Here is a 26,372-nt window from a genome sequence, read left to right as displayed (position 1 = left end):
ACATGGTACTATCCAACACTAGAAGTTCCATGAGCCAAACAGCCTTGGAAGTGGTCATGGTTCACTTCAGCTGCAGCACTTCACTGGCTGAGTTTGTAAAACCAAATGACTCTCTCTGTTCTGCTGTATTAGCTTTTGCCACTACTACAGTGGCGTAAGAGTATGGTTGCCTGAGTGGGTTTGCCAGGGGAATTATAAAATTATGGGAGCTGTTGCTTTGGTTCCTCATGTACCAATGAGAAGGAACAACAAATAGCTGATCCTTTAAGAGTTCCCCAGAAAACAAAAAATACACCAGTAATCCCTGTTTCTTGTGTCTAGTGGCAGAAAAATAAATCCTCTTTTTCTGAGCCTTTTTACTCATAAAATATTTTTTTCATTTTCTGGAAACATTCCAGCTTTATTCTACTGGTACATTTGAAAAATAGTTTTCTAGCAGTTTTCTAAAAGATCTCTTTTTTAATAAAAAATGAATTGGAAACTATCAGAAAGTCAGAACTCAGAGGTAAGACACTACATCACACCCAGATCTTCTAACTAATTACAGTGGTGTGAATTAACACTATGGAAGTTATGGACACTGTGGAAACACAATATTGAACCTGGTTACTCAAAGGCTGAAAATTACATTGGCCGAAATTACATAAGCTGAAAATTATACATCAGAGTATTTTCAGAACAAGTGATCTACAGTTTTAATGATGCTGTGAATTAGATACTCACTTTGACTAGATAACAGCAATTTTTTTAAGTTGGGTTCTTAGAAACACTAGTGGATCTGGACTCACAGGGGAAGTACCTGTCCCTTGAATCACAGTAATAGTGTGGAGAATGTTTTCAGTTCTCCACACCAATGGAGAAGTTATGTCTGGAAAACTATTTTGTGCTGACAGAAAAGAATGTCTACCGAAAAGAATAGTCTGAAAAGAGGTCGACTAAGTTATTTTATGACTGAACAATTATGGGTCTATTACACTTAGTAAGGCATCTTGCTGTGGTGAAGTACTTACTTCTCATTACTGATGGTCTACTTAATTAATTTTTTAATTATTGTTTATAATTAAGTGCTGGTTTAAGTGCTTTCCATCAAAGGGTCTGCACTCCCAGATGGCAATCCTGGACTAAATGTGGGCTATGCTCAAAAGGTAGCTTCATAACAGCAATCGGTGACAGTTTTGATGGAAAATGAATTCACATTTTTGCAATTATACACTTAAATTATTTTTAAATTTAAATGTTTAAGCAATAAAAGGTAGGATATCTATGCAAATATGTACTTGTATTGTATTTCTTTATAACACACTTGAAATATTGAATTACAGAATTGGAAATGGTCTCATGAGGTCATCTAAACCTTCCAGCCTGCCTCAAGAAAGGGTGAAGCACACCTCTGCTATTCCTGACATATCCTCTTCCAGCCGGTTCTTTGACAGCAAGTGGTGTAGACCAACATATCAGAGGTTTTCCTCCACTTCTTCATCATCCTGGCAAACAAAACCTTCATAATCACCACCCTCAACATCATTCTTCTCATTCAGCCCCATTACTTCTATGTCTGCACAGTGTGGTCAAGGAGGACAGATTATAACCTTCAACTTTGCAAGCAGCTTTTCACATACTTGAACATTGCTATCAGGCCCATTCCCCATTGTAGCTATTTCATCATTCCTCTTCTTTTTGTCCATGACCCTCTTCTTGCTGTTCTCCTCAGGTTTCTTTCTGATCAGTAAACACTCTTCCAACGAATGATTGCCCAGAGTGGATGTACCTGCAAGTACTGAGCAGAGCAAGAGAGATTTCTGCAGGTGTTGTTAAAACAGTGATAAGTCAAGTGTTCAGTTGATCTTAACGTAAAATATAGAAGATAAGTGGTATCCAAAAGATGAACCATTGTGAGACCTCTGTGAAGTAAATGTGAGAAAGGTACATAACTGTACAGAGCTGTACTTAGCTCAAGTGACCAGGGATCAAAAGCTGGAGGTAGGACATGCAGTGCTAGCTCGACATATGTGGACACATCTTCTGTGCTCCTGAACGTTATCCCTGGCGGGCTTCATGGAAAAGCCACACAGGCAGGCCACATAGCAGGCAAGGAGTAAGTGACAGCAGAAAACACAGGCTTATAGAAGCAATTGGTGTAAAATTTGTCAGAATTTAGTTTCCTATGAGACAAAACAGTGAGAAGGGTGAATGTGACCAGGGTGAATCTAACTTGCACCATGATACAGCAGAGCTACAAAGTCAATGCGGGACCATGCCAAGCATATTCCAGACTATTTCAGAAGAAAAAGGCTGAATGCACCTAAGTTGAAACAAGTTATTTGGCGTGCATCGCCCAGCCATGACGGTGGCTGTTTGACTTGACTGGCTTCAGCCCTTCGTCACAAGGGAGCCGCATTAAAGCAGACACATTCAGAAGCGCGCTTGTTTTTATGTATATCACCGGGGAGGGGGACACGATGGGGTGGTGTCCAAACTGTCCTGCGAACTCCCTCGCAGTTCGGCTCTGCTTCTCCCCCTTTCCTCCCCTCGGAGCGGCAGCGGGACCGGGCGCTGCCTGAGGCGAGCAGCCCCAGCGGGGACCTCCGCATCCCCCCCTCAGCCTCAGCCCCAGGCATGGCGCCCGCCCCGGGGGCCGGGCAGGGCCGGGCCGGGCTCGGCGGCGGCTCAGCCCCGCGGTGGGGACGGCGTTAGCCCGGCCCTGCCCGGCCCAGCCCGGCCCGCCCCGCCAGCCCCCCGCAGCACATGACCCGCCATGGAGGCGCGCTGGCGCTGCCCAGAAGTTTGGAGGCAGGGGAGCGGGCAGCGGCTGCCGGCGAGGGGGCGGCGGGACCCGGCGCCCAGCCGCGGGCGGTGCAGCGGGGCGGCGGGCGGGCAGGTAAGGGGTAGCCGGGCTGCCCTGAGGGGAGGCGGCGGCGCCCGGTAACTTCGGCGGGGACCCGCTGAGGGGTGCCCGGGGGCAAGGCTGTGGGGTCGGGGGGCTGCTGCGGGGCGAGGTCGTCCCCCCCGTGTTGGTGTTTTTGCGTGGGGGAGGTCGCTGGCAGGCGGCGGAGCTGCCTCAGGTGCCGCTGCCTCCTCCTCGGCAGCCCGCCCGACCTCTGTCCTCGGTGGAGGCACGACAGGGAGGAGCGGGGACGGTGAGGCGTGCTAGGGGCAGGAGGCAAAGCTTGTGAAAGTAAGGCGGTCCCGGGCTGCCCCGCCACCCGCTGCCCCGTGGGGCGATCTGCTCTGTGGCTCTGTTGTGTTTTCAATCCAGGAGAGAGTGGGCTGCTGCTGGCAGCTCCAGGATGAAGTCGCCTCCCTGCTGCATGTCTCTTTCTTCCCAAGCGTCCCTGGAGGAACAAGGGAACAGCACGTCCCTGGGCTCCCTGGACTCCAGCGTGTTCTCCAGTGAGGAAGAGCAGGGGCCCCTGCTGCAGAAGGCCATCCCCTCCTTGGACTGCTTTACGATCAATGTAGGAGGCAGCCGCTTTGTCATGTCCCAGCAAACTTTGTCGTGCTACCCTGACACCCGTCTCGGCAAGCTGGCTGTAGTGGTCTCTGCCGCCCGGGATGTAGCCTCTGGCCTCCTGGAGCTTTGCGATGATGCCAACCTGGTGGAGAATGAGTATTTCTTTGACCGGAGCTCGCAGGCGTTTCACTACATCCTGAATTACTACCAGACGGGGAGGCTGCATGTGATGGAGCAGCTCTGCGCGCTCTCCTTCCTGCAGGAGATCCAGTACTGGGGCTTGGATGAGCTCAGCATCGATTCCTGCTGCAGAGACCGGTGAGCTGCGGGGAGACACGAGGTGCGGGAGCGTGGGCTGGGTGAGCTCAGCGCTGGCTTGTGTGCAGGGATGGGCAGGTGAGAGATGCAGCAGCGGGGGCAGGTGAGGTGGCAGAGCACAAGGAGAAGCATGGACAAATCCAGCACTGAAACCTACTCTAGAGGTAGGTGGGAGTAGGAAATGTGAAGAAGAGGTGTGTTTCGTGAGGTCTCTGTTGACCTATGATACGAAGAACAGGTGGGCAGTGGAACCATTTCTGCACCATTTCCAGACTGGCCTTGGAAGCTCAAAGCAGAAAGTGACAGCACTGAGATAGGAGGGGTTGTCAAGGCAGAGATGCCCTTCAATGTCATTCATGTTGGGGTTATCCTAGCCAAGGGGAGCAGATGTGGAGTCAGGAGGGTTTGGAGCCTCCGCACGCTGTCCTTTCCATTCAGGATGATTTCTAGATCCAAGCTGGAGAGGCAGAAGCAGGGAGCAGTCACCTGCCAGGCTGAGTGTGGGTGGCATGGCTCCAGGAGGAGCCGTGATGGCAAGCATCACACATGGCTGTAGCAGCTCACAGGGAGGGGGCAGCAACAGCGGAACGTGGCTCAGTGGAGACCAGTTTTAACAGGCAGCTTAGGAACTAGGTGGGTTTGGACTGAACCACCCCCAGGATGTTTCTGTTAATGCTATTTGAAGATATCTTTTCCACCATTTTTAGCATTACTGGTTTGTTTGTAGTATTGAAGAATGGAATCCTCTAAAGAGTATGACTGCTGTTTATCTAAAGTGGTTTTGTCAAAATTATTAGAAAGAAACGATCAAGCAACACCCACCCACCCCTCTGTCCTCTCTCCTACCATCCTAAAAAACAAATGCTAACGTTATCCTATCCTGACATGACTCACTTCTGCATCTCAGAGAGAGTTGGATCCTACTTTTCATCCCCCTCTTCCTTCAGTGGTAGGTGTAACTGGAAGATCCTACTTCTTAGGTGGTACAAGCAGCTATGGACCTCTTTGGCATGTTCAGGAGTAACTGCATCAAATGAAGGCAAAATTGCATAGTCCCTCTATTTAAGTCTTGACCTCTGCAGCTGTCAAGGAATACAGATGTGAAAAAAAAAAAGGATTTTTTTCAATGTACTTTGAGAATGTTGTTGCCATACACTCTTGCTCTAAAAAAATAGTCAATAAGTATTTACAATCTGCAAGTTTTACTCAGCAAAGTTGCTTGTATGCTTTGTTGTGTGACAACCAGTATATTTAAAGGTATATAAGTCATCTTAGCATGTATTGATCAAAATTTCATACATTACCTGCATAGCTTTTTTTATGCCTTTCCTTTTAACATTGCAGATATATGCCAATGTAATAAAAATGCAATATGATTAATAAAATTGAAGAGAGTTTAGAAACGGTGGGTCTGGTTGTGCCAGGATTGCTTAAGAGAGCACAAGTTAGTCATGCAGCTCATCCTACTGTAGTTAATGTGATCCATATAAATAACACACCATCAGAATAAAATTATTGTGTACATAAAAACTGTCACTGGTGTGACATGGGTGAGCAGGAACATCAGGTCATTGGAAACAGGCTGTAGGGTTTCAATTAATAAAATCCTCCATGACGTGCTTGACCAGAGGGTTTCCTAAGTTCCTGTAAGGTATACCTTAATGTGTGCTCTTATGCCTCTCGTGGTAGAGGATAAGAAAAACGTATGTATTGGTATTAAAAATCTATTTGTGGGGCATTCCTGGGCAGGTACTTCAGGAGGAAGGAGCTGAGTGAAGCCCTAGACATAAAGAAAGATGCAGAAGAACTGGATGCCCAAGATGAGGAAGAAGACTTTTCTGGTAGCCTCTGTCCTAATGTCAGACAAAAACTTTGGGAAGTTTTGGAAAAGCCTGGTTCCTCCGCAGCAGCCAGGACTTTCGGCACTCTATCCATGGCTTTTGTTGTTGTGTCCATTGCCAACATGGCTTTGATTTCGGTAGAGTTAAGCTGGCTGGCACCGCCGCTACTGGATGCCCTAGAGTACTTGTGTATTGCATGGTTCACTGTGGAGTTTGTTCTGAGGTTCCTGTGTGCGCGGGATCGGTGTCGCTTCCTAAGGAGCGTGGCAAACATCATCGACCTCCTTGCTATTTTACCTTTCTACATCACCCTGCTGGTAGAGAGCCTGTGTGGTGGGGAGAGCTCCCAAGAACTGGAAAACGTGGGGCGCATTGTCCAAGTGCTGAGACTGCTCAGAGCCCTGCGGATGCTGAAGCTGGGAAGACATTCAACAGGTACTTTCAGCCTTGGCAGTGAAAACTCTCATTCCTTCTACCAACAGCAGTTGTCCCTGCACATAGTCCCCTATTTTGTCTGCCCTTCTGCCTTATTTTCTTATACAGTGTAATGTTATCAGTAATGGCTTGTGAAGCTCTTACTTTCGGACATAGGTAATTGTGTGGCAGGAGCCTTCTCCAATAAATTTTAGTTCTCCATAAAGCCCGTACATATAGTTTGCATAGAAAACTTACAAAAAACAGGCCCCAAAGCTGCATGCTGTAAATCATTCAACAGTCTCTTACGATGTCACTAATTTGCAAACATTTGTAATTGACTTGGTTAGGAGGGAAGCACAGGAAGAAACGGTAAGTGGTCATCATTGACCAGTGCTTTTTGTATTGTCAGAGTTTTACAAGTGACAGCTTATAATCACCTATCACAATTTGTTACACTAAAAGTTTATGCAAATACACGTATCATGATTTTGTCTACATCGCAGATCCTGAAAACAGACATCCACTGTTGAATACATCATATTTCTAGAAAACTGTTTAAATAAAATCATACTGTGCAAAGGGTTGGTGGGCTCTCTGGCCCTTTTGAACACATCGGTATCTATATGACATGTTGAACACAGCTGGGAGTTGCTTACTAAATCGGCAGTAGGTACAGCACAGAGTGATGATGTTGGGCTCAGTCAGCATTCACCTGTTGATGTGGGGCCCTTCATGCCCAAGCTTTGCTGGCAAGTATCAGGAGACATGGATGAACAGCAGGCAGGAGAGTGGTGGATGGTAGAGTGCATTACTGGGAACATACGGGTTCACTCTTCCTAAGTAGTGTAGGAAAGGTATGAAAGAATGTTTTCAAGTGGAAACTTATCAGAGGAAGATGGAAATATTCAGAAGGTCTTGTGTCCCCCATTTTGTATTACAACTTAATGTGCATGCCTGTATATCTGAAATAATAAAAGCAATACTCTTACCACACCCTGCCTATGCTGTGATGTTACCCAGTGCTTGGTATTTTCAAAATGATTTAATTATGTTCCCACTTGAATCAGTGGTGAACATGGCACTGAATTTGACAGAAAAGTTCTACCAAAACTTGGAGCTTTGAAAAATCAGATCCCAATAGTAAATTGTTGTCTCTGTTCTGTGATACTGGCCTCTTCTGAAGATGATGATAATCATTCTTACATGGCATTCAATGTAATCCTTCCTGCATTTCTGAAGCAGGAATGGTTGATGCTTCATTTTTTGGAGAGCCATCTCCATCCTCTTTATGAACTGGCCCCACTTCAGCAGGCATTATAGCAGGAGAATGCCTCTGATTTTTGTTCCCGTTGAAGAGCAGTGAACCTGCGTGCCAATTGCAGGGAATAGCTTTAATACCACTGAGCGTAATGATAGTGGTTTGAGAATTATCTTAATCTTACTCCTCCACTCTAGATTGTGCCTATACCAATGCATAACTGTCCCTTAGAGAGAAGTTGAAGGGAAGCAGATAGTGATTCAGTCTGTCAGGGAGTTTGCTTTGCTTCATCGTAATTTTTTTACAGTTCTTGTTTTATACAAGGAAGCCTGCTACCCACTTTCAATGGTGGCAGTAATCTGAATGTATTCCTCTGTAGTTCTATTTTGAAAATAAGCAAAAGATTTGAACACATCAAGGCACTTTTGTGCTAAATAGCAGGGTTGTGGTCCAGAAGTATGTTGGTTCTTGTTATAAAGTTTCCAAAGTTTTCAGTTCATCAAACTGCTACAGAATGAATGCATGAAACTCAGTTCTAAAGCTCTTTCTGTCAGCTTGAAACTGTGAGTTTCAGTTGTCTGTAAAATAACAGTTAATGTTAGGTGTGTTAGCTTTCAGAGTTGGTGTGAACTTTAGTGCCTATTTATTTTTAAAGTTAAATTCATTAAAATGCTACCGTAGTTTATTTCATAATATTAAGTGCTGTTAAGAGTCGAATAACTCATTTGCCATGTTAGAAGAAATGAATTAATTATATCAAAATCTAGTCTCCTACTGTGGCAGTGAACTATCATCTTTCTTCTGGAACTGAAATACCTGTTTCAGCATTCAAGAAATGGCTTACATCACTTAAACAGTTCAGAACAGCATTACTGTTGCTGTGCTTGCTTCTTTGGTAGTTCAGAGTTGCTAGCCATGTAGGAGGCCCAGAACACTGTATCATTTCTGGCTCTTTTCTGTATAATTTAAATGTAGAAAGTCATGAATTCAGTTTTCTGTCAGAGAAGATGCTGCTACTAAGACAAAACCTAAACCTAATAAAACAGAAAAATACACTAACAGATCTGAAGTCTGGTTTCTGACCATTAGAGGTTTGTAGTAGAAGATAGTTGTGCTAATGTGGTTCTAAACACACCTTAAACCACAGCTTCTAGTGTAAGATGAACTCCGTGAGTACCATACACAGAGACCATCCTGCTCATACATACCTGGGTATGTATGAGCAGGATGGTCTGCTAGGAGTGGCACTCACAACTCTTCTGTGTTCATGCTGTAGGCAGCTTAAAACTGACTCCTGCACTCTCAGATCAAAGCTTCATGCACTGCTTACCTGCTCTGTGTGGCAAGAGGAGTGCAAGATCAGAAGAAAAGAGATGAAAAAAACTGTAGCTGCTGGAAGCAACTCCCCTGTCACCAAGGAGGGACGATCACAGTCACAAGGAGGACATCTCTGTAGTACAGTGCAGACCCCTAGCAAAGCTGGGATCCCAACAGCAGTGTGGTTCTGCTATCAGAGGCAGAAATGAGTTAGGAAAAATCATAAAGGCAATTCTTTTTTTTTTCCCCTTTATTTTTAAAGAAATGGCAGATAAACCCTATTTGTGGAGAAGAGAAAGAAAAATTGAAGCATCATTTCTGCCCCTTTGAAAGCTGAACTATACTCTATTAAGATAGATGCAGTACATAGAAACACCTAGGCTAGACTGGAGCAAGTGTTAAATTATTTATGCAAAGTGCTGTATTTGTCAAGGAACAATTGAGAAATTAGAAATATCTATCTCCAGAAAATATATAGCTAGAGGGTGAGACAACTTCTGAGATACTGAAATGATGGATTTGAGTAGGTGTAGGAACAGGTGAGAACTGAACCTGCATTTTTCACAGTCTCTGGTGCACCTCAGCTGAAGACTTCCTTCTGCGGCCATGTCTGTGTGAATCTTTGCTGGTCCTCCTCTGGGAAGAACTTAGAGATTTACTCCATGAGGAGAAGCAGGATGTGAGCATCTTACTTGTGATGGCAGTGGACTTGTCTGAGAGAAGGCTGTAGCATGTGTCAAGACGAGATGATTCTGGATACATGAGAAAGTAAATCTTCAGCATTTTCAGAATTCTGTGCTAAAATTTTAAGATGGTTTAAAAGCTGTGTTTAAGCTGAAGCTCCTGAAAATGAGCTTGTATTATCAAGTCCATCTGGGCAACAAACAGGTGGAAGTTGACATGCATGGCAGAAAAGCCTCTCCTTCCTCCTGCTGGTCCCAGGTCTGGGGCTGCTTGTTTGCCCCATGCTGGGTACCACACTGGTTCTGTTACAGCACCGTAGCACCTTCCAGCATGGCTATCCAGGCTGTCACAGCTCCTGGTGAGGAGCTGTTATAGCTCTGTGCTTGAACAGCCCTAGTTTGGCTGTGTGCTGGGGCTGGAAAAAGAATTTTTAAAAGTTACTAGACAATAGAGCAGAAGACATTATTCTTCTGAATGCACCGATTCCCATTTAGAATGATCTTTGAAGCCCAGTAAGTTGTCTGATTCATAGATTCAACTGAAAATGTCTCCTGCTTTCATCTGAAGACCTGAAGAGGTGGAGAACCACAACTTTGCTGGTAATTCGTCCATGTGATATAAAGCGATAGCAGTCACAGCCCTGTTCCTGCTTATTTAAACCAGGTTTATGAGAGTTGTGCTGTTTGTTTTATCTGCAGTATTCTCAAGATCCATTGAAAAGAGCAAAGCCTGGCTTTTATAGTACCTATCCATGCTTTAAAATGAAGTGGTACAGAGAGTTTTAAATTGGAGTACCTTATTCTTAGGTCACTTGAAACCTGAAGAAGAATTTTACCTTGATTAGTGTGAAGTTTTACGTGGCAGGGGATGGTAGTAACTTCCTTGGAAAATGAGAACTTGGTCTGGATCCTTGCAGTTGTCCCATTCACTGCTGATCTTAGTATATTTTCAAAATCTGGAGGCAGTCATATTAATAGCAAAAAGATTACTCTGATAAATCGTATTTCCCTTCTGCTGCAAAATTAACCTAATAAACTGTAATAAACTGTAATAAACATCCTACCCAACAGACCGTAGTTGTAGCAGGATAAAACATGGATATGAGCAAGTCCTTAACTGGAGTTGGTAGAAGAAAACTTTGGAAAAGGAAACATTCCCTACAACATCGAGTATGTAGCTCCACGGTTTGCTGTACATAAACAAAAACTTTAAAACCCATTAAACATAAAGGGGAAAAGAAATAGAGCCAAAAGCAAGAAGAAATTTAAACTTCTTTTAGTTTGAGATTGTGGAAAGTAAAGCGAATCAAATTGCTTATTACTCCCAATGAGCATGTGAAGTCTGCAAGCAGAGGCAGAGCTCCAGTAAGCCATTATGCAAACATTGCTTTAGTTACAAGTGTACCCCGTGAAGGGTAATTGATAAGCATCATGGTTTTCTCTTTTACTACGGGAAACAGCATCTTCTTAAAGAACAGTGTTAAAAAGCAATCCAAAATCATTAGTTATTCAGAAGATAATTTCAGTTTCCAATGTGTTTCAACTGAGTTGGTGCCTTGTTATCTTCCTTCTTTGTTTATGCGAGGTATTTATCCATTGCACTGTTATTGGATTTACTTTCCTGCTTGCTTTGTCAGGCAGCCTGGCCTTGAGGCAGCAGCTCTGAAAGGAATGTGGGGCATTACGGAGTGCAGTCAGCTGCACGTGGGCTCCCTGTGCGACTCATGGGCAACAGGACTGATGCAGTACATCAGTGAATTAGCAGGAGAATGCATTTGCATTGGGAGGCTTTGCTATCTCCAGTTTGGGCACAAGTGCAGCTACTGCTGAACTGCTGCATTTGTTTTGATCTCTACAGATAAGTATGTTGATAGGCTGGGAGGAGAAAGAGAGATCAGAGAGGCTGTGAGAACTGTAAAAGGGTTGCGAATGGTGCTTAGCAAAGAGGGTAGTGTGACAGAGTTATGCTCCGAGTACCCACCTGGGAACAAGAATTTGACAACAGAGGGCTGTTTGGTCCAAGAGAAAAATGTGACAAGGGCTGGAAAATACAGCTTGGCACATTCTGGCTGGAAGTAGGGAGCAGATGTTTTTAGTGTTTTAGTGTTTTTAAATGGTTATTTAGGTAACTTAATAAAAATTGTGGTAGTTCCTCCATTATGGGCAATTACTAGATGAAGATTTAGTAATAATAAATAAATAGAGTAATTTTCTAAATGTTGTATGTAGTTCAAATGATAAGTAATAAGGAGGATTCATATGCTCTGTTGTAAGGAGACTGGGATAACGTCAGTGGTTCGATCTAATATTTTATAAAATCACATTTTCCCAGTATTTTGAGAGCTACACCCCTTTTTCCTAAGACATATTCACTAGCAGTCAAAGCAAAAGTATAAAACAGTCAGCTTTTAAATAACAGATATTTCACAAACTTCTGAAGGCAGCTGCATGAATCAACCTACTGACAGCGTTTCTTGTCTTTCAGGCTTGCGGTCCCTTGGAATGACTATTGCACAGTGCTACGAGGAGGTTGGCCTCCTGCTGCTCTTCCTGTCTGTAGGGATCTCTATATTTTCCACTGTGGAGTACTTTGTTGAGCAAGGTGTGCCAGGCACAACTTTCACGAGCGTGCCTGGTGCTTGGTGGTGGGCAACAACTTCCATGACAACTGTTGGTTATGGTGACATTAGGCCAGACACCACTATTGGTAAGGTAGTGGCCTTTATGTGTATCCTGTCAGGAATACTAGTTTTGGCTTTGCCAATAGCTATCATAAATGACCGTTTTTCTGCCTGTTACTTTACACTGAAGATAAAAGAAGCTGCTCTCCGGCAGCGTGAAGCTTTAAAGAGACTCACGAAGAACTCATCCAGTGACTCAAATATCAATGTGAATTTGCGAGACATATATGCACGCAGTGTCATGGATATGTTACGGTTAAAAAGCAGAGAGAGAGCAAGCACACGGAGCAGTGGAGGAGATGATTTCTGGTTTTGACTTTTAAGTTATTTAGCCTTGTATAGCAAACAGACTACTTCAAAAATGTAGTGTTAAGAATCTCTTTTTTTATTATTCACCACATAGTGTATTTCCTTTTCCATCTGGAGTTTGACTTATTGGACAGACAGTGTATACAAAGGAAGAATTCAAAATATGAAAACTCTTAGGGGGCTCAGAAACCTGATCCCAGAACTGGATGTTGGTGGTAAGAGGGGAACTAATGGGTCCATCAAAGTAAAGCAGTGACACAAACACATCTATGAATCCTATGTCCTTGCTAATGTATAATAATAAAATCTTAGCCAAAATTGCCATGGTGTTTTGAAGTTTAAAGACGTATAAGATTTGTATTTACAGTAGAAAAACAAAAGTTAGAGAATAAGCAAATCTGGAAAGAGAAGTCTAAGGAAGTAGAATGTTCAATAAATTTAGGATGACATTCCCATTAGGAAATTCATCTCGCTGCCCTTTGTTAGCCACATTTTCTACTTCATTTGCATGAAAATTAGGGTACAAGACCCTGGAGGGGGGAGAGGGGAATTTTTTTCATTTCAGGAGAAGCAAATGGCTACCAAATTCATGGTGGGTATCAAAATATAGGTGAAAGTGTTAAGTTACAGGAGCTAATATGGCCTTTGTAGCATGCCTTCTCCTTGTGTTTTGGTTCTCATAACTTACTTGTGCAGCTAAGCAGATTTTGTGCTCAAGTGAAATCACCAGTGGATACCAGACAAAATAGAAATGGTAAAAGATAACACATTGCTCATTACTCTGTCTCCTGTTAAAACCAGTAAGTATACCAGTAAGCTGACCACATTTGAAATTAATGAATAATCTTCCAGTAGATTAAATCAAAAATCACAAACCTCTACCATTTCATTTTCAGCAATGTAAGCACAAGCATTATTTATATTTGACATTAATTCAACATACTTCCTACGATGAGACATATATTAGCTATGGATTATTTAATTTGATCATGAATTTATGTATTTAGAAGGCTTAGACTACCTTTGAGTATATATGAATGGGTAGAATGCTTTTAATAAATATTGCATAACACTTGTTTTGAATTAAGAGTGTGTTTTCCTCCTGTTCCCTGTAAACATAATACAGAAAGCAAAAATTTTCAAAGGCTCCAACCCTGATGCAAACCTCATTGAATTTCAGCTTCTAATTTGTCAGCTGATATCAGTCAGCATTTGGATTTGGGATCAATGCAGCACATGCAGTAGTCACCAGAGGCAGGAGGAAGCCAAGTTAAAATGTTAGAGACCATAAGAGTTGTCTTTCTCTATCAGAAATGGACTAGGTGTGAAAATTCATAGGTCAGTCTTATGGTCTGTGTTACACAGAGATCAAACTATGTTATCGTAGTGTTCCTTTCTGCCCTAAAGTTCTATGAATCCATGACAAAACTCCCATGGATGTCCAGGAGACAAAACTGATTCCACAGAGAAAGGTTTGATGCAGCCCACTCTAGGTTGTTATTTCATAGCTCCTTTGAGCAGGAAGTCTCTGAGCTGCACAAATTGTACAGGCTGTTTCTCATTCAAAAGTCATTCTAATTATAGAGAATTAGGAAGAAGCTTTCATTGTGGGAAGACTGTTTTGTAATGTCTTTTGTGCTTTCTCGTACAGCATCTGATCTCTGTTTGAGAAAGGAAATGCAGTTAGATAGATGACTGATTCTCTTTAGGGAAAGGCTGCTTTTATTGCATCCTGTGTTTTTTTTTTACGAAGGACTCAAAAGAATGAGAGAAATGTTCTGGGATGTATCACTTTATTCACTCCTTTCAGCAGGTCTGGAGATAAAGTTTCCTAGAAATGCCCATGAGGAAATGTGGCTGAGACTTTATCAAGTAGCTGCTTCAGCTTCTATTTTCAGACCTCTTGATTTTAAATTCAAAGTCTCCGAAGAAGTGTTTGTCAATCATGTTTTTTTATTCAACAAAGCAGTCTGTCACATTATGAGCTCAGACTAACCAATCATTTTGCGGATGAAGGTCAGTTCTGATTTCAGCTCTTACAGACAGGACCAGAGCATTCATACTGAGCAGCAAACAGCACAGGGCATTACAAAGCTAGAACATGAATCTATGTCATTTACCTACTGCCACAAATTTGGAAATCAGCTCTTTTGTCACTAAGGCACCATATTAAGGATGTTACTGTGCTATCTTTAGAGTATCACGCTGAAGTTAAGTATGAAACTACCTCTTGTCCTCACATCTGTTCTGCCATTTCCATCACACATCAGACTTGGCAGAAAGGATCATGTGTCAGAACGTCAATAATGTCCCCATTTTAGCTTAAAATACTAAGCACTTCCAAAAACCATCATCAAAGGTGAGAACCGGCAAAACAGGAAACACAGGGACATGCTGGAGAAAGTCCAGCAAAATACTGGAGTGCCAGGCTGCAGAGACCATTGGGGAACCCCTGTATCCAGGAGAGGTGGGACATACGGGGAGATTTATAACTTATATGGGTAAGCTATAGAAAGGTATTTAGAAATCTGTTCAATAATATTTCACAACCATTTAATAACATGATTTACTTGTTGTATTACGGATATTGATCCTGAATGCACAATTCACTGACCATTGGTTAAGTCTGTGTTGTTAGTAAGTCAATAAACCACTTCAATCTTGATTTGATATAAGCTATGTAAGATGAGCAGTGTTCCCTTAGGACAGGAGTTTTCCTGGGCAACTCTGAGCTTCTGAGATTGCCATGTGGTGGATCTGATTGAGCACAAAAAGGAGCACACAGAAGAAAGTTATGAAGCCTTTTACATATAATGCCCGTTTATTTTTGTTTTCTGACATTAAAGATACGTGTATTCTCATCTTGACATTATCTTGATAATGAGTAACATAATTTTCTCATTTTCTACAGTATTGTCCTCTCAAACCTCCAGTGAAGTGTACATGCATACCCAGAACTCTGCTAGAATATTTTCTGTTGAGATGCCCACCATCTAAAATGAATTAGAGCAGATGTTGCTGATACAGCTGGTGCCTGATTTTCTGTGCTCTTGTCTGCTCTTATCATTGTAGAAAGAGGAGGGCAGCAGCAAAACCCTTAGTCACACCTCTAATTGAAGACAAGGGATCTCCAGGGCTCTGGGCTCTTGGAAATGTCATTCATCGAACAGAAGAGTTAGGGTCAATAATCTTGCTAGGGTTGAGATGCAGTTTTCCATTTTAACCTTACCTCAATTTATTTTTCCAATTTTTGAGAGCTTTAACCATCCAAATAATTATTGCAGTTTTGCCTTTAACACTAGAAAACACATATCCTGTGGAAGCAGAGCTTCCATGCACTCAGTTCATAGAAATTTTATGAGGCATTTAAGGTTGGTGTAATGAGGTTGACCTGATGAGCAGTCAGTAGTAAAAGCCATTCCTTCAGAAAATGTGTTTTAATGAAAGGCTAAGTTGAAGAATTCCTTTATAATTAGCTTTTCTTGTTGTTGATACATGAAATAGAGTCTTTTCTGACAAAACTTGACCCCAGTTTGTAGGGTGGGCACTTCTGCTAGAGGATGGCCCCATCAGCAGGTGGGATAGAACAGACTGTTTTGTGTGTGCCTCAGATGGGCTAGAAAAGTGCACACCCCTTCTCCCAGGAAAACAGGAATGTGGTTTGGTGCAGGTGGCTATGTTATAGGATTTCTATGTGAAATGAACAATCAAAAAAATCTGTACTAATAACAAACCTATTTAAAGGCATTTGGGCCACTATTTTTTGTTGTACTGATGCTAAATTTCTGCTCTGCAGATGTTAGCACCCTGTTCAGCTGGGGTGATGGAGAGGAAGGGATCCTACCTAGTGTCACAGCAGTGAGTCCGACACCAGCCAATGTAAACTCCCAACTCTTTATTAGAACCCCAAGAAGTTGCCTGTGAGATGGATTTATAGCATCCCTAAGGGTGAGGAACCAGAACAGTCAAAAGTTAAGCCAGTTCTTTTAAAAGATATATACAGTTGTGTTTATTGGATTAAAACTATGTACAGACGCATATTATAATCTCAGAAAATCATGCCTCTGTAAAAAAGCTTCCAAAAGTGAAAACATCTTCCTTGCCAAACATAGCAAGACCCTTGGAGATACAAGGTTTCCTCTAATTACATCTAATTTTGTACAGCTTTTAATAAAACTAAACCTGATGGTAAGTCATGTAGTATCACTGTGTAGTCCTGCAACCAACACATTCATTTCACTTCCAACATCCTGACTCAGAAAGGCAGTTCTCTCCCCAAACTGTGCAGCAGAGATAAGTCCCGGGAAATGGATGAAGTAAGCGTGACTCCCTTCATTACCTGCTGCATGAATTAGTTTCTGAGGAGATCTGCGAGGAGAATTCATAAATTCCCATTGTGATTTTTGCCAAAAGTACTTACAATAAATTCTTCTGAATTCTTCTTCTAAAGTCATTTTTTCAGCATACCTGAAAAAGACAATTGGCTTGAAAATAGTTAAAGGATAACTAATGTTGTCGTTTTTTATAGCAGGCACTGTTACAGATTCCTGAACTGAGGCTCTCAGCCTGAGGTACGAAACACATTAGGCAATCCAACAATGTTGAATTATGGAAAAATATTCTGAGATGAATATGTATCTGCTTAAGAACTGCTGTCCAGTGAAGCAGCATTCATAAGCTCACAGCCCTCTTATCCTAAACGAACAACAGTGTTATGGACTTCGGAACATGCTATCAGAAATTGCCAGTTACGGGCTCTGTGGGATCCCCCTGTAGCTTTTGTAGTGTGTCAGATGCTGCACTGATAAAAGCTGTTATTACTGAAGCCCAAGCAGACAGATTAAGCCATTATTAATGCTGAGTATATAGAAGAAAAATAATGGAAGGTAGAACAGGAAAGAACAAATTAATTTAAACTTAAATTAATTTTAATTTAAAATAAGAAGTTGAAATACTTCAGCTGAGATATACCAGTGACTTTTTGTGACTGACTATGTGTTTTACCTCTCATATCTTCTCATGAGAAACGAAGTACACATGGTTCAGTGCAGAGGAAGAAATTATTTTCATCTCATTAACTGACATGCATCATATGTCCATACCACAAATTAGATCACATTCATTATTCATACCTCATCCTCGCCATTCAGCCCTGTATATCAGACATGCCTTCCCCCGAACCATGCATGTCGCTTCGTATTTGCATTGTCCTTCTATAGATCAACACCAAAAAAAAAAAAAAAAAAACACACACAATTTTTATTTATTTGTTTTTTTGGTAAGAAATGAACTTCAACTTAAAGGAATAAGATCAGGTTGAATCTATTTCCAGTCCTTGCTATTTGTTATTTCTGCTGTTATTCCTAATTTAACCCTCCTATCTTCTCTTCCTGGCAGTAATTGCTGGATAACAGATGGAAGAATTGCCAATCACAGCCTTTCAGTGTCAAAATGTAGACAAACCTACCCCATAAACCTGTGGTCTGTTTTCTTATATTGGAAACAAAATCAAAGTCGAGAAAGAAGTGTGGTGTTTCTCTCACAGTTACAGGGACAGCATCGATTAGGAATCAACAGAACCCCACTTTTCCAAATTACTGGAAGCTCTATGCTTACAGCTGGTCAAAGCCAATGTGTCATGTAGCATATCTATTTCGATCAGTAAGAAGTCAGACTTCAGTAACAAATAAAAATGAGTATGATTCTAAGAAAATACTTGTCTACTGGGTTCAGAAAGCTTATATAATTTGTACTGCAAACAAGCCCAAGAGGCAGGATACCACAGTACAAGAGTTTCACTGAATCATAATATAGCCTTTTCCTAAAGACCCTGCCATCCAAATGTATAGGACAAACCAAACCCTATATTCAATTTGACTGTAAAGTTTTACCAAAAAGCCTTCATAGGGTTTTGTTGTAAGAATAAAATTGACAAGTTCCCCACATCAGACCTACTGATGCAATGGAATTATACAGGATGATTTTGCCCACTTTCCAGCCAATGCTCTGTAAGGTTTTGCTGTGTGGCTGGACCACAAGGACAAAAACCAACATCCAGACTGTGATCTCTTATGCAGGCTGCCTCCTCACATATGGAGATGAACCCAGTTTGCTTGTGCCAAGAATCACAGTGGAAATACCAGCAGACTGAGCTAACAAAATGCCACTGGCCATCATTATAGCATGGAGGTTGCGTTATGTTGCAAATGCTCCCATCAGCAGTCCAGCAGGAGACTTGATTAGAACAGATGTGATGACACATAAGCCAAGATAAAATGGAAGGAGAAAGCTCTTACCCTCACCTATCACCAAGACTTCAGTCTGGTTCAGAACTAGTGCATTTCACTATCAATTATTTAATGTTCTTAGAGTTCAGCAATAGAGTAAGTGAAATTTTCAGTACAAAAATGATGGGTGTTATCTACTCAGTATCATTCTGTATCAAAACCATCTCTTTTCATGACAATTCAGTACGTCAGTAGTCATTGCCTACAATCCCTATCACATACGTCATCATGAATTGCAGACCTCTCTCCAGCTGGTGGATCAAGAATTTCATTTATTCATGATATGCTTCCGTTCACATTATCTTTTCCAGTTTCTTAAGATCAAGTGTGCTATTCTTGTCTGCCTTTTTTTCATAGCTCTCAGATCAGAGCTATGTTTGCCAGACAGACACAGTCCTTTAGATGATTCACAATGGAATGATGTAGTTTGTGGTGCAGGCACTGTCCTGACAAAATTGCTAGCAAGTGCTACTAATGGTCAGGAGAGAACAGCACAGGAGCAGTTACAGGACAGGAAGTTGCACAAGTGTATGTTTCAGAAGCAGAAGATGATATATGGGATGCAGTCAGCCACAGCTTTTCTTCTGGCACCCTGCAACCCAAAACCAGTCTGTGAGGCAAAACAGAGCAGTCATTAAAGGAGCCCTATGAAGTGCAAAGCCACAAGGCACACAGGCAGAAGAAGCTGCTCTGCTCATCCTCAGCTCCTTCTCCAGCTTACGTATTCCTAATATTTTTCCCAGCCAGACCCTCAAAACTTTGTAAGAGCCCTCAGCAGGCCAATTGTGTGAGGCCCCAGTATGCCAAATGCACCTGGGATGGTGTGGTACGTCCTGCTGAACTTGCCCAGGGAACGAATGTTCTTGCATTTGACTGCTCAGTGATAAAATATTATTTGCACATTTAGTAGAGTATTATTTGCACATTTGATTCTAGCCAGCCCACTATATTTTTTCTAGACAATTTCATTTCCTCGCCTACCCCTCATGTGTAGAGGTGTTCAATTAGCAAGGCAAAATATCATCTGCTAATTAAAGAGAAGATTTTAGCAAAGTAAAGACAACTAGGAGTCTGAGTAAGACAGGCAAGCTGAAAATACATGATAGCTTGCTAAATGTAAAAATAACTAAAAGAAGAAGAAAATTGTAAAATACTGAATTAAAGTTTAAACCTCGTGAAGGGAAAGACAAAAAAATCAGAAAGTAGTAAAGGATGTAAGACAAATACAAAATATGAGATCTTGCTTCAGATACTAAGCATTTTAAACATCTGGCATACAGCAGCTCCTGTTTGAACTGCTAGCTGCACCTCATCCTGCACTATGTGTGGGGATAGGAAAGTTCTCATGCAGGATCCCAGCTTACTGGTTGGGTATGTAAATTCAAGCACTAAACAATTTTAATAGATCTGGACAAGACGTGTCCCTGAGTGAAGGAGAAAACTTGTACCTGATACATACTTTCCTTTTAGAACCTGAATAGCTATTAAACTCTTACATTAAAATAATAATAATAATAAATTAAAAAAAAAAAAACGTGTTTGTTGTTGTTGTTGTTGTTGTTGTTGCTTGTTTGTTTCTTTGTTTTTGATTCCTTTTTGGACTAAAGATATCTGAAGCATTTGTTTAAGGCACGAAACAGTTGAACACATCACACTACCAGGTTAATCCTCTGCCAGGTTCACCTCCCAGGTTCCCACTCCAACATACACAGAGCAGGTTTTTTTCCAGGAAAAGGCTCCTGAAAAACCTTGGAGACATTGTAGAAAAAATATTTTACATTTGTTGCTGTACACTTGGGACAACTTTCACATCAGGGCAAAGGCTAAGTTGTATGTTTGCTTCAGACATCTGAGAAGTGATAGCTACTGCAGTACAGTCTTTGCATGATGATAAGGGGATGAGAGGACAAGAAAACAAGAAACTATATTACTGAATCACAGGATCCCAGAGTATCTGTTGCTGGCCAGGACCTCTGGAGCCACCTGGTGCCACCCGTGCCTAAGCAGGGACACCACACCCAGAGCAGGGTGCCCAGCATCATGTCCAGGCTGCTTCTGAAGGGCTCCAAGGAGGAGATCCCACAGCCTCTGGGCAGCCTGTGCCAGGGCTCCTTCACCCGCACAGCACAGAAGTGCTCTTGGTGCTCAGGGGGGGCCTCCTGTCCTGGCACTGGGCACCACTGCACACAGCCTGGCTCTGTCCTCGCTGTACCCACTTTGCCCTTCAGATTTTTATACACATTGAAAAAGCTAGTTGTTTCTAACATAAGCATAAGACAATACAAGACAGACAGAAAGGACAAGGAAATCATAAAAGAGGAGCAATTAATTATCTTCATTAGTCCCACTCTTCTTCAGCAACCAAATTAAGTCAGGAATGGTAGCATACAAAATGAATCTCTCGTGCTTATTCAAGCTATCCAAAAATTAACAGGCATGTCCTTCAAGGAGGAGTCTGGCAGCAGACAGCATGGGCACTCCACGTGGCTTTCGAGCAGCACTTACCTGCTGCAAATGGCCTAAGTCAGTGGGTTGCACTGGCTAGCAGAATGGTTAGCAGGAAGGTAGATATTACTCATTTCTTCAGGCTGAGAGAGTTGGAGTTGTTCAGCCTGGAGAAGAGAAAGCTCTGGGAAAACCTTATAGTGGCATTCCGGTACCTAAAGGGGGCCTACAGGAAAGCTGGGGAGGGGCTCTTGGTCAGGGAGTGTAGAGATAGGACAAGGGACGATAGGACAAGGGGGGGGTGGTTTTAAACTGAAAGAGGGGAGATTTAGGTTAGATATAAGGAAGGAATTCTTCACTCAGAGAGTGGTGAGGCACTGGCACAGGTTGCCCAGAGAAGCTGTGGATGCCCCATCCCTGGAGGTGTTTAAGGCCAGGCTGGATGGGGATTTGGGAAACCTGGTCTGGTGGGAGGTGTCCCTGCTCATGACAGGGGGGTTGGAATTAGATGGTCTTTCCCAACCCAAACCTTTTTGTGCTTCTATGATTCCATTCCAGCTTCAGGGTGGTTTCAGAGCTGACACCCACACCCAACACAGAGTCAGTCTTGGGATGCTAGGGAAGGTGTCATTGCTTACGGATCTTTTGGTGTCTGACTTAGGTGTGTTGACATTTACTTTATGGGGTTCTGGAGTTACACCCAAACCCTGGCTTGAGAGGCTTCAGGCTTGTGGCATGTAGAGGAGGCCCCAGTATAACACATCAGAGCTGCTCCAGGGGCTGGCAGTGGAGGAACAACTCTCTTGCTCCCACCTGCCTACCTGGGAGGCAGGAGCAGCCATGCCAATTGCCTTCTGATTAAGTTTTTTTTTTCTTCTTGCTTTTTTATTCTGTAACTTGGGATCAGTTTTTCTCCTCTACACAGAAAGGCAACTCTGGAGACTTTCCATAGATCTATTCCTAATTTTTGGGCTGTGTGCACAGAAAACTATAGAGGATTTTGTAAACAAGCAATTAAAAGCGGCTTGAAAATCTATTCTGCTGCCGGAAGGATTCAGTCTCGATTGCAGTATTCATACGATGCTATCACTACAGCAACCAAGCCTGTAAACAATACTGCTGGTCATGGATAACACATCAGTACTTGGCTTAGCAATTAAAAACAAAAGCCTTGTCAGACTGTATTTCCTTCCTGCCACTGTAGGTTTCCTGATGCAAATTCTCTTTCAAGGGCTTTGCTCTGTAGAATAAGTATATTAGTCTTTGTCTGAGATAAGACCTGAAAAGAAGGTTAAACTGCAGTACTCCACCTGGTCATCTGGGCTGCTTCTGCTTTACATTTCATTGTTACGATTTGTCTTGTTACTCATGCATACTTGCCAGCATGATGACAACACTTCATTAATGCACATGGATCAAGTTCCATCTGAAATAAGACAAAGCTATCATTTAATTCTGTATCTACAGAGTGGGATCAGTCTTTTGAATTCCTTGTGAAAGACTTCTAGGCAACTGTGCAAAACCAATGTTATATAATGTAATACAGAAGTATTTAACTCACCTGCACTGTGAAAACTAAATAAATCTAAAGAGGTGATTTTTGTAAGGCAGGATTACTAAATCCAAAATAATATGCCTGATCTGTGCATTTTTACTTAAAACAAAGCCTTGTTTTATCATTGTCTACTGCAGGGCACTGATATCTCTGAGGTAGCTACATAGTACTGATGCAAAAGCTTCAGGAAGGCTTTTTAAAAGTTTAGGGTCTAATCTGCTGCATTAAAACTCAGAGCAGAACTTCCAGTATGGGTGAATTATATTGCGATGAGGAGTGAGCATCATCCAACCTAACTACAGGTAAGCACAGTGTAGAAAACTTTGCAGTAAAACAGATCATCATAATGAATCTTTAGAGTAATTTAATCTAAAATAGGATGTCTAAAATAAAACCACCTATTACTCTCCACTGGCTGAAGGGACCTTCAGAGTTCAGGAATAGACACTTGCATGTTATAATTCAAAATTATGGAAAGATAACAAATTTATTGTTTGGGCATTCCAATGTTCACATTTCAGCAAATGTTTTCACTCTGGATCCAGATGGGACTGCTTTGAATCTAATTGAGCTGCAGCTGGAGAACTAAGCACAATTTAGGTGATGGCCCTCCTTAGGAAAATTTATTGAATTGGAAATAATCATCAGAATTAATAATTTCTCATTCTTTCAGTCACTGAGTCAGCTGAAAATGCTTCTTAAGCTGCCTTAGTGCCCCCTTCCATTAGGCCAGGTAAATCCAAGAATGAAATGCCTAAATATTGCTGGAATTAATCTGGGCATAATTATATTGTATGTATTACAGGACATCGCTTTCATTCCGATTTGATGTAGCTCACTACCTCCAGATGAAGCATTCATGGGATAAAACAGATAAAAACCTGATAGGCTTAATAAACAGAAATAATTCACCACTATAAACTTTGAGACCAGCCAGAGTAAAATGTGTCATCACTGGGTTGTTTTGGGACTAATGGTTAAATCTTTATGACCTTATTTCTTTAGTCTTACTTGTTTTCCGTGACTACATAAGCACAAACCAGGTAATCTTAGGAAGTTTGTTAAACTTGACATTTTCCTAAATTTTAGTTCTTTCATCCATTCAGAAGGTGAGTTACATGTACACATTCGCCATTTTATGTCTTCCTCTCATATGGGAACAATACCATGTGAGCTACAAAATATGAATCACAAACATTGAGTCATTGAAGTGAGCATTTCAAAAACAGCCTTGAGTCTGAAACTTATTTATGCAAAACTATTCCACAACTTCTTGTGAATAACAAATAGTTAAGAAAGAGAAAAGCTCATTTTGCGAATGAATTCCAAATCAGATGCAGAGCTGCTATAAAGCTGAACGTTAATTGTAACAAACAATTTGAACAACAACATGAATCTACTGTGGGCTCCCTTCCAGCAGTTAGAAAGATATTCTTATATTTTAGCTGATTTTTTTTCATGTTTTGTATGCTAAGCATGTTATTTTAAATACCTATAAAAGACTGATCATGCATACATACCTGATGTTCATTTTACTTGTAAGAGTATATGCTAGCAAGTTTAAGCTGCATCTGTTATAGCTATATCTTAGTAAAGGCCATCAATACAACAACAGGGAAAGACTCCCTTTAAATTATCTTCCATGTTTCACTTTTCTGTTCCACAGAAATTATTACTCTTTCTTATCTGAACAGTAAACACATGCAGCAGTGACCTTAAAGTTGTCATTCCTAACCTAACAGGGGATGTGAGTAGGAAAAGAAAGGAACACACTGTAGAAATGCATGAAATAGTTAATTTTTTTTTTTTTTTATTATTTTTTTCAGAGACTCCTAACATAATTCCATTCCAGATGGCAGTGAGAGTGCAAATCTGTTCTGTTCTGTGAGGATATGGGTGTTATAATAGACTCCAATGGATCAGATTTATTTTTTAATGTTTCTTTTTCTTTTTCTTTTTTTTTTTTTTTCCCACAGAACAAGTTAACCATTTCAGTGAACTGCTCTTTGTCTTTACATGCTCAGCATGAAGCATTTGTGTAAGACATTGTGTCACTGCTCTCCACAAAATGTCATACCATTGAGACTTCTCTAAAGAAATGATTCCTTGCCAGGGTCATTTCCTCTTAGAAGTCGTTAAGTTGATTACTCTCCTCCACAGAGGATCTTATCTTAAAGTCAGTCAGTTTAGGAAACAAACTGTCTCAGTTACTGTAACCTTTTGACTCTTTTGACTCCTTCACCAATGTTCCACTTAAAAAGTTTGTGGTGTTTTTGTTTGTTTGTTTGTTTGTTTGTTTGTTTCCTATACTGGGACTCCAGTGTCTTCACACTTAGTAAACAAATAAAGTTCATGGATCATTCCTCCTTCGTGCTGTGATGCTGCTTGCTCCTGGTTGGCAGGTTCTCAGCAGCTTTACAGCTAGATGCTGGCTTGGCAGTCTGCACTTAACTCTTTGTTCCAAAGTCCTTGGAAAATCATGAGACTGCTGGATAGTCTGGGGTAGATGAGACAGCTCTTTCAAGTTTCAGTGCAGAACAAAACTAAAGGATGTGAAACCTTGAAGTTTAAAACTAGAGGGGAAACTCATTCCAATGTAATCTGCTCCAAGAGTCTGCCCACAGCTGGGCAGTCCCCAACCGGTTCCTTAGCACTGTGCAAAGAGGAGTGCTGCCCTCAAAGCACTTGAAGGGTCAGCAGCATGCTCCCATATTATCCCTCTCCTAACTGGTGGCACTCTTTCTCTGATGAAAGCCACTTTCAACAGAACATAGAGCGTGGCTTTGCTTGACTTAAGAGCTTAAAGAAGCCTCACACAATGGAATATATTTGATACAGCCATTGGGCTATTTACTGCATTGTGAGAGCCAAGAGTGACAAATATCTTACATATGTGCTGAATAGGATAAAGAAAAAAGGGGAATTGTCTCCATTCCTTCCACTTAGCTGCACCTCACCACTCAATATTTTTTTTTATTGAGGTTTCACAATCTTATCTGTATTTTCCATCCTGCTATTCTTCATTGTGTTGAGGCTTTGTATTTGTGTTTTAAGCTAAGCTGGACAACACTTGTTTTAGAATTACCCTCAAAAGAGACTTCTCTCATATGGAAAAGAAGAGCTGCAGTCTCCATCAGAGCCTGTTCTGCTTCTGAACAGCACATTAGAGACATAATTTCTTATTCCACTGAAAGGTAACCCAAAGAGGCTTAAAGAAAACTAGTTAGCTTCTTCTTTTTAGCATATTAATCTTTGACATTGGAGACCAATTACATTGAATCAACCGAATATTTAATCAAGTTAAAAATTAATAATAAAACTAGTTTTCTTTAAGATAACATTCTCATATAAAGTGAATAAGGATACTAAAAGATGAATATATAAATCTGAAAGCAGTGGAACTAGAAAGCTTCTGTTCTCAGAGGTTTTGAATCACAGTTCTGTAAAAACATAAAAACCATAAAAAACATAAAAAATGCATAGTAGAAACCAGAGCTGTGTTGTAGACCAGACCAGTAACAACTAAGAGCAATTGCTTTCCAGTAATGGTGATATTTCTTTTTATTTTTTTTTAATTTTATTTTTTTAATTTGCATTTTCTTTGTCACTTTTCAAATTTGCAACATTGCTTATACTGGTTTGAATTTTTGTTCAGAAACTCATCTGTCCAGAATGACCAGAATGCTAAAGCATTAAAGGAAAATGTTCTCAGTACGCTGAAGTTTGAACAAGGATATGGACTATCAAAATAGAAATCATGAGTCTCCTCTTAAATATACAGAAAGAATATCCCTTATGACTGCATAATTC

At 41.4% G+C, this 26,372-nt stretch overlaps 1 protein-coding gene across 1 annotated transcript; it reads left to right on the top strand.

The window, feature by feature from the left end:
- Nucleotides 1-3,139: 3,139 nt before the first annotated feature.
- Nucleotides 3,140-13,791, top strand: KCNV1 (potassium voltage-gated channel modifier subfamily V member 1). The gene is made up of 3 exons (XM_032182847.1): nt 3,140-3,769; nt 5,519-6,045; nt 11,771-13,791. Exons 1-3 carry the CDS (start codon nt 3,288-3,290, stop codon nt 12,280-12,282), a joined length of 1,521 nt encoding a protein of 506 aa, XP_032038738.1. The 5' UTR covers nt 3,140-3,287; the 3' UTR covers nt 12,283-13,791.
- Nucleotides 13,792-26,372: the final 12,581 nt, after the last annotated feature.

This window comes from Aythya fuligula, chromosome 2, assembly GCF_009819795.1.
Source record: "Aythya fuligula isolate bAytFul2 chromosome 2, bAytFul2.pri, whole genome shotgun sequence".
Classification (NCBI taxonomy): domain Eukaryota; kingdom Metazoa; phylum Chordata; class Aves; order Anseriformes; family Anatidae; genus Aythya; species Aythya fuligula.
Note: the sequence above shows the minus strand (reverse complement) of the source record. Positions and strands in the feature narration are given on the sequence as shown.

Coding starts and splice junctions, on each gene's coding strand:
- KCNV1 (XM_032182847.1), top strand. CDS start 3,288: ATGAAGTCGCCTCCCTGCTGCATGTCTCTTTCTTCCCAAGCGTCCCTG. Junction 3,770..5,518: donor GATTCCTGCTGCAGAGACCG/GTGAGCTGCGGG, acceptor ATTCCTGGGCAG/GTACTTCAGGAGGAAGGAGC. Junction 6,046..11,770: donor GCTGGGAAGACATTCAACAG/GTACTTTCAGCC, acceptor CTTGTCTTTCAG/GCTTGCGGTCCCTTGGAATG.